Consider the following 8,459-nt stretch of genomic DNA (forward strand, 5'->3'; position numbering starts at 1 on the left):
ATATATAGCTCCAAATAAATTGAGAGAGAGAGAAAAAAAAATGTTAAAACTACTATATAAGTATAAATTTCACCATCCATGTTAATGTTTATTCCTATTCAGAGGTATAATGACATGGTGCTTATCCAAAAAGAAGAAAAGAAAAGAAGTTATAGAGATATGGCATTGCATTAAATCTCCAAGTATAATATGATCTGATATTTTGTGTTTAATATGCAAGACAGCTGGGCAAGTAGGTTAATAGAGTAGGTGATGTGGCAACATCACATTAATTAGCAACAAGAAAAAAGAGATAGATATGCTTAAACACAGCGTTACCTCAAGGCAACCCCAAACTTGTTCCTGTCTTTACCCTTTTCTTCAGTCTTTGTCTTTCACTTTACTCTCTAAAGCCTAAACTCTCTCTCTCTCTTTGCTGAAAAACAATGTCACAAAGAAAAGAACTCAGTCCACAACCTCCGATCCTCCGGCAACCTCCGATCCATCTCCCGGACAACGTCGTACTCAACATCTTGTCAAGGCTGCCTGTCAAGTCAGTACTAAGATTCAGGTGCGTTCACAAATCCTGGAACTCCTCGATCACCAGCTCCAATTTTATCTCTACCCACCTTATCAACAACAACAACAGCAACAACAATGAGAATGATAATGATGATGATCGTGCTTATCTTATATGCATGCCTGCTATGTATTCTCCTTCTAACAACCCAGTTTGTATGGTTGCTTGTGACCGCAAGTTCAATAGGATTTCTGAGTACCCAATTCCCTCTGAACTTCATTTAAACTGTCCTGAAATTGTTGGTTCCTGTAATGGTCTAGTTTGTCTTGCTCAGTATGGCAATGGGTCCACTATTGCTGATGTTATATATGTGTGGAACCCCAGCATTAGAAAGTTTAAGAGGTTGCCTGATACTTGCTTAAGCCAATATGATTCTGTTGCTACTGGGTTTGCTTATCAGTGTGAGAACAATGACTACAAGGTTGTAAAGATCTCTTCTTTGCGTGCACCCAACAGGCCTGAGGATGAGGTTGAGGCTGAGGTTTACACGTTAAGCTTGAATTCTTGGAGGAGGGTTGGAATTTCATTGAGACCCAATGTTGTGGTCTCCAATGTCAAGTATTATTCGTCTGCCACGTTTGTTAATAAGGCTTTGCATTGGCTGGGGTATATTAGTGAAGTTGATGGGCAATTCCTAAATCAAAATATGATTTTGTCATTTGATGTCAATAATGATAAGTTTGGAGAGATAGCACTCCCTCGTGGACAAGTGTTGCCACAAGGTCTAGTGGCGGTACCGCAGAGTCTAATGGTGTTCAAGGGGAAACTGGCCTTCATTACATTTGGGTACCCTGTAATCTACCACGGATTTATGCTGACCCATACGCCATGCTTCATTTGGGTAATGGGGGAGTATGGTGTACATGAATCATGGACTAAACTTTTTTCTGTCCAGTTTGAAAATGTTATACATGTACAAGGTTGCACCAAGCACGGTGAGCTTCTAGTTGAAAAGGAACTCAAGACCGAATCTGATGATGGTGAATTACAGAGGTGCAATGACTCCGTGATTGTTTCATTTGACCCTGAAACTTTACATGAGAAGGATCTTGGTATTCAACATCTTCCACTTATAGCCACTAGTTTCATGGAAAGCCTTGTGTTACTTGATGGAGCAACTTAGCTATCTGTATAAGAAGTGAAACCATTAGTGATAATATCATTGCGTTTTGTTATGTAAGTGTGATACAAATGAGACCATTATCATGTTGTTTCCTTAGGTATCATTTTGTTTTGCGGTAAGCATATAAGTATTGATAAGATGTAGACTTGCCTCTTTTATAGACTTTGAATTTCCATCCTCAGTTTTGGTGTCAGCAGTTATTGGGGCTTCAGACTCTGTTCTTACAGGTTGCAACTGACTTTTGACTTATGTCATATCAGTATTTTGGATCCCAACTTTTAGATATATATCCTCATCCTTGAGTCTCTGAGCCTTGTTGATACTGAGTTTCAAGAATCGATCCTGATGTGGTGGAGCATGGTGGTTGTAGGCCAGTGTGCTTGTTTCTGGTACCATTATATTGCTGGTGCCTGGGATTGAGAGGGCACATAAGTCATCAACTGTTGGTCCAAAAGAACCTGGGCATCAGTAAAACCTTTTTATTTTTTTGATAGATTAAAACCTTGTTGTTGGACTTGAGGAGTTTTGGAAGTTGATTAAGCACTTATGTCCGTTAGGTTAGCTGCTTGAAGCCCCATTTGTCCCTGCTCTGATGGAGCGTTAAAGTTGGTTGGGTAAACTGCTTGAAGTCCTGCTTCTCCATACAAGACAAGGTGGAAATGAAGTTGCTTTAGAGGAACCACCTAATTTGGTTTGGAGGGCTCAATAGGCTGTCTTGGAATTAAAACTTCAGAAGTTCTCATATAGCCCCCTCCCATCTTTCGCTTGAAACATCGCCCCTGCGCTGCAAATTGATCCTGGGACTTCCTCTCATGTTCAACCGCTAAAACTTCAGCAGTCCCTGCCACCACTTTCTGATGCTATGTTTCCTTTCTATTGTCATCAGCAACAGTTTCAGAGGTTAGATTTTCTAACGGGGTTTGTTTTTCAAATTCCTAAACTTTGAAGTCTGAACAACTTCTTGCTTCAATTCAGCATTGGTCATTTCTACTTTCTGCCGTCTGTTTATGACTTTGCTGAGTCTGCTACTTATCTTATACTTGTGATTGTTATTTTGTACTTTAAAATTGCTTTCCATTCTTATGCTGCTCTAGGTTTCCAGAGCATTGCAGTCAAGCCTACAAAGTTCACATTATGCCATATGGCGGCAAGTAACCAGAATGGAGCAGGAGGCACTTGTGCTGGTATGGGTAATGGTGCCTGGCCAGAAATTGATGTAGTAGGGAGCGGCATTATGGTAGATCCACCTTCAACTGGTGCAGATACTGTAGTTGTAGGTGTTGCAGCACCATGTGGTGGGAAGTGCCTGCCACCACCCTGGCCACATCCCCAACCACAAAAAGGGGGTTATGAGCCATCGAGTCTTGGGTCAAAATGTCCCTTACCACCCCCTCCAAAGGGCATACCACGCCTTCTACCTCTAGCTCTATAAGGAGATTGCCCAATCTGCAGAATACCAACTGGAACAAGAAGCTTATTAAATATTTTTTTGAAAATAAAATAAATCTAAATTTAATAAATAAAGATAGCAAAAATAACAAAGTTATATATATATATATATATATATATATATATATATATATATATATATAAGTGGAGTGACAATAAAACGTCACAACCTAAAATGCACTATGTAATAAACAATGTAGGAACCTGATGAAGACGTTCACTAACTGCTCTGTGACGCATGTGTATAGGGAAGCTAATGGCTGTGCCGACAGATTAGCTAAGATGGGAGCTGATCTTATGTCAGACTACCTCTTTTTGCATGACCCACCGCCTGTGGTGGTTGATTTATTGGATAATGATAAAGCCGGGCATGTTTGTAATAGACTTGTTCCGTAGTTTCCAAGTGTTATGCATCGTTAACCAAAAATTAAATAAACAACCAGACTGAAAGTTTTAATAAGCGACTTGAGTGATTGTGTAAGACACCAGAAGAATAAATAAAAACCTACTAAAGCAGACCAAAAGATATGAAACTGTTATATAGGAATTAGTACGGTAATCCTAAAGGCTTTATGCAATACAGGAACCGAGTGGATGCTAAAAGAAGATCATCTACCATTTTGTCCCTAGGCTATGTAATAGTGTTACGCAATTGTTGGCTAATACTGCTAAGGAGACTGAGAAACCTAATATTTGGTTAGAGGAATGTCCTGCTGTTCTTTTTCCAATTGTACACAAAGATATTGCTTGATAATGAAAAAAACACATATCACAACTAAACTAAAAGGAGGCTTGATGCAATGAGTAACAACCTAGAGCAGGCACTGACCTAAAAAACTAAGAATTGGTTCAACCAGGTAATAACAGATGGCATAGTCCTAAAGAAAGCTTTTCACAGTTAGAAAAACATGCTAGCATTCATGTAAAGCGGCCATGAAGCTTGTTATGGTAGTTCAATTAAGGTCACTGCTATTAGTATTTATGTTTAGTACAATGACAATTTAAGGTTTGATAACACATAATCAAGTTCATTTGAGTCCTTCCAGCATAACTTGTGTTTAAGGGGAACAATTCCTCTGATGACAACATAAAAACTAGATTATTAGTGTAAGTTTGGGGAAGATTAGCTTAAAAAAACATTGGATTAAGTAAACTAAATGTATTAGTAACATCTAAAACTTCTATATTAGGAGAATTTTGGAGCAAGGCTTGTAGCAGTAGCACATGCCAGTTTGACTTTGACATAACTTTAAAGCCCAATCAAAACCAGTTTTTAGGAACTAGAAGGATAAGTAGAACATAGCTGAGGCATTGCATGCCAAAATTATAATCATACCAACACCGACGGTTATACTAGAAAACGTCAATAAATTCAATAGAGAATGACGTGCAATTTGAATAAGAATATATAAAATATTCATTAAAAATAATAATAAATATAGGGACCTCACCTTTGAGTGACAATAAAAAATGACAGTAATAGTGTTACATTAAGCTTGATTACCTTACCTGCAAAACATTCTTCCCCATGCTATTGAGCTTCAAATGTATTGATATTAATTTCTCCTTAAACTAAGTTGTCTAATTTTTAAAGGAAATCGATTTTCTTCAAATGTTCATTAAAGTAAAAATTACTTAAAAGACGAGGCATTTGTCTTAACTTTACAATAAAGGTCTTTGTTAGGATTTAACTCAATATCATCACAATCAAATATTTCAAAATAATATTGAGATGTATTTAAACGTTTCAATGTAGATACATATATATTAAATGAAAACACTATTAGAAAATTCACTTTCAAACGACAATTCTTAGAGAGAGAACTATATAAATTACTTAGATTGATACACATAAATTAGTTACAAACAATTATAATAATATTATTTATTATTTATTAGTTACTGTTATTGTTATTGTTATTGTTATATTTATATTTATGTTTATTTGTATTTGGATAATAAGTTTTCCAACTAAAAATTGTTTCGCATATGAAATTTATATAAATAGCCATGTAAATTAATTTTATATTTTTTTCAAAAAAATTATTTTTATATAATTGATTAATGCACACCTATAGATATATTAGATGCATTTACTCTATTTATAAATTCAATGAACTACATAAATGCATACTTTGTTGAGGTTGAAACCTAAATGAGACTAGTAGATATGTGTTAGATATTGATTTACTCGTTATTGTAGTGGGTGGGGGCTCCTTATAAAAAGAATTGCCCCGTGCATGTATTTTGGGCCACATATCGCATTGAATTTGTGACGATACAATCCAACTAGGTAGTGTAATTTTTTTTAATTTCATTTTGAACAATATTTATCCTTGATAAAATTAGCAATATCTAATGTAGTACATGCTAATCTTGTAAAGTCAAAAATTGTCTAATGTGATTGCTTTTTATTTATGGGTACTAAGTATATGAATAGACTGAGTCGCCTTCCAACCTTTTATGTCATAGGAAGGGACATATGGTAGGTAATAATTTCCAGCGTTATTTGTTATCAATTGCAAAGCTCTAATAGAATCAAACCATCCGTCAATTTGGTGAAAACAATAACTACGAAACGAAGTTTATACTCAATTTAAACCGCATGAAATGGATGCGAGGGGCAACCTACATAAAAATTGGAGAGTGAAACACGCTATGCATATTCATAAATGGAATAATGGTTCTTAGTTTTTCTGTGTTGAATGAGCATATTATTTATCAAGGTATAGGGCTCTAGGTTGAGGGATATTTGCAATTATCAACTAAATTGTGACTTTTGTTATTCATACAATTCCAAACATAGTTGATGATGGATCATGTTTTTTAGTGGTATTTTTATCTTTGCTCTCTCTTCATATGGACTTCCATTTCAAAAAATATTGCATTTATTTAGTTCACCGAATATGAAAATTGAGTAAATGCATATAATATATTTAGAGGTGTGCATTAATCATTTAAATAAAATTTTTTTCAAATATATAAAAATAGCATACAAGGTTATTTATATGGATTTGATGTAATAAACCATTTTTAATTGGAATTGTGGGGCCCGAAATCTGAGGTCCCAGCCCACTTTGTATTAAAAGCCCAAAGCCCAGGCCGAGGAGCCTTACTGCTAAGAACGCGCAATGAAAGCTCCTTGAAGGTCCAAGGATGCGGCCGAGGACGACTTTACGGCCAATACCTCACAAAAAAGCCTGAAGAAAATGACAAATTCAGTACAAGAGCAGCACAAGGGAGAAGGCTGCCAACGCCTTAATGTGGAGCCCATCGCCTGACAAACCCATACTCATACCCTGCTGTCCAGCTTTTCCCAACCACTCTGATGTGAGGATTGACAAGACGAGTAACCACCCCAAACAAGGAGAAACGGACACGTAGGTAAAGAATGGGAAGGAAATACTAGTATAAAAGGGAAGTTCGTTGCATTGACAAGGGGGGGTCTTCCAGGAATCAGAGAAAAGGGGGGGAGGACGAACTCATAAAAAAGGAAGACGGTGAGGGCGAGACGCTCCTCAGACTAATTCCGAGGAGATAGATCTTCACACCACATCCGTGTAAGGCTTAGATATGCAGGCCAAATCCACTTTCGAATGGGCTCCCATGAAAATCCTGACTAACCCGTTACCCGACGACCAAGGTCTAGCCTTTCCAAACTCACTCTCTACAAATCATGTTGTTCGGGCCTTTTACGTACGAGCCCAAAGCCATCTTTGGGTCGTTAAAAATCGTGTCCCTACAATTGGCGCCGTCTGTGGGGAGGCTTGCGCATTGGCATAGGTGGCGGTGGAGTCAACTCTCTAGCAAGCAGAGGTTCGCAGGGTTTCCTCCACCTCCGGCTACATGCAGTTATTGCTCCGGTATAAACTTCTGCTAGGGGCTACGCCTTGCAGTGCCAACGGCGCGGATAGCTCTAGGGGCTTCTGGCCTCAAGCCGTCTCTCCCCGCCCTGGTCTAGGGGCTTACGTTCAAAAAATAAATAAAGAAATCTTACAAGTTTTGGACAGAACCAAGGCCTTGTATGGTCCTCGGACTCAAGCCTATGGGGAAACCAAGTACATAAAAGAAATCTTACAAGTTTTGGACAGAACCAAGGCCCTGTATGGTCCTCGGACTCAAGCCTATGGGAAAACCAAGTACAAAAAAGAAAACTCCAAAGTTTTGGACAGAACCAAGGCCCTGTATGGTCCTCGGACTCAAGCCTATGGGGAAACCAAGTACATAAAAGAAAACTCCAAAGTTTTGGACAGAATCAGGGCCTTGTATGGTCCTCGGACTCAAGCCTATGGGGAAACCAAGTACATAAAAGAAATCTTACAAGTTTTGGACAGAACCAAGGCCTTGTATGGTCCTCGGACTCAAGCCTATGGGGAAACCAAGTACCAAGTACAGAACCCCTGTATGCCTCGAACTCAGCCTACCAAGTACAAAAAAGAAAACTAAAGTTTTGGACAGAACCAAGGCCTTATGGTCCTCGGACTCAAGCCTATGGGGAAACCAAGTACAAAAAGGTTTTGGACAGAAAAAGCCTTGTAACGGACTCAAGTATGGGGAAACCAAGTACGGGGACAGAACCCTATGGGGACCAAGCCTATGGGGAAACCAAGTACAAAAAAGAAAACTCTAAAGTTTTGGACAGAACCAAGGCCTTGCATGGTCCTCGGACTCAAGCCTATGGGGAAACCAAGTACAAAAAAGAAATCTTACAAGTTTTGGACAGAACCAAGGCCTTGTATGGTCCTCGGACTCAAGCCTATGAGGAAACCAAGTACAAAAAAGAAAACTCCAAAGTTTTGGACAGAACCAAGGCCTTGTATGGTCCTCGGACTCAAGCCTATGGGGAAACCGAGTACAAAAAAGAAAACTTCAAAGTTTTGGACAGAACCAAGGCCTTGTATGGTCCTCGGACTCAAGCCTATGGGGAAACCAAGTACAAAAAAGAAAACTCCAAAGTTTTGAACAAAACCAAGGCCTTGTATGATCCTCGGACTTAAGCCTATGGGGAAACCAAGTACTTGAAAGAAAAACTATGAACCTTAAAATCCATCCGAGGAGAACTCCCCATTAACAGTTGGGTTAATCCCTACGCTGAATGGATTCTCCAGTCTACCCTCGGGTCCTCAGTACCAAAGGGATTGATGCAATATAGAGCAATATACTACCGAAAACACAATTGAGGTCCCTCACTGCTCAGCTATCCTCTCGGATGAATTATTTAGAGTTTATCGTTCACGAACATTTGTCTGGCATGCATTGCACAGCGCTCGGCCGTTATCCCGGTTAGTTCCAAGAGTTTAATTTATTGAGGATTAGCATTGTTATACT

The 8,459-nt window shown here is 38.6% G+C and overlaps 2 protein-coding genes across 2 annotated transcripts; both read left to right on the plus strand.

The window, feature by feature from the left end:
• Nucleotides 1-338: 338 nt before the first annotated feature.
• LOC115983861 (F-box/kelch-repeat protein At3g23880-like) lies at nucleotides 339-1,820 on the plus strand. Its single transcript, XM_031106700.1, has one exon. The coding sequence runs from the start codon at nucleotides 426-428 to the stop codon at nucleotides 1,680-1,682; it is 1,257 nt and encodes a 418-aa protein (XP_030962560.1). The 5' UTR covers nucleotides 339-425; the 3' UTR covers nucleotides 1,683-1,820.
• Nucleotides 1,816-3,161, plus strand: LOC115983862. The gene is made up of 2 exons (XM_031106701.1): nucleotides 1,816-2,582; nucleotides 2,777-3,161. Exons 1-2 carry the CDS (start codon nucleotides 2,540-2,542, stop codon nucleotides 3,112-3,114), a joined length of 381 nt encoding a protein of 126 aa, XP_030962561.1. The 5' UTR covers nucleotides 1,816-2,539; the 3' UTR covers nucleotides 3,115-3,161.
• The last annotated feature ends 5,298 nt before the right edge of the window (nucleotides 3,162-8,459 follow it).

The sequence above is a fragment of the Quercus lobata genome, chromosome 4 (assembly GCF_001633185.2).
Source record: "Quercus lobata isolate SW786 chromosome 4, ValleyOak3.0 Primary Assembly, whole genome shotgun sequence".
In the NCBI taxonomy this organism is placed as follows: domain Eukaryota; kingdom Viridiplantae; phylum Streptophyta; class Magnoliopsida; order Fagales; family Fagaceae; genus Quercus; species Quercus lobata.

What these genes read in the sequence shown, in the direction of transcription:
- LOC115983862 (XM_031106701.1), top strand. Translation starts at nt 2,540, where the DNA reads ATGCTATGTTTCCTTTCTATTGTCATCAGCAACAGTTTCAGAG. An exon ending in CATCAGCAACAGTTTCAGAG is followed by an intron (nt 2,583 to 2,776) that starts GTTAGATTTTCT and finishes ATGCTGCTCTAG; the next exon opens with GTTTCCAGAGCATTGCAGTC.
- LOC115983861 (XM_031106700.1), top strand. Translation starts at nt 426, where the DNA reads ATGTCACAAAGAAAAGAACTCAGTCCACAACCTCCGATCCTCCGGCAA.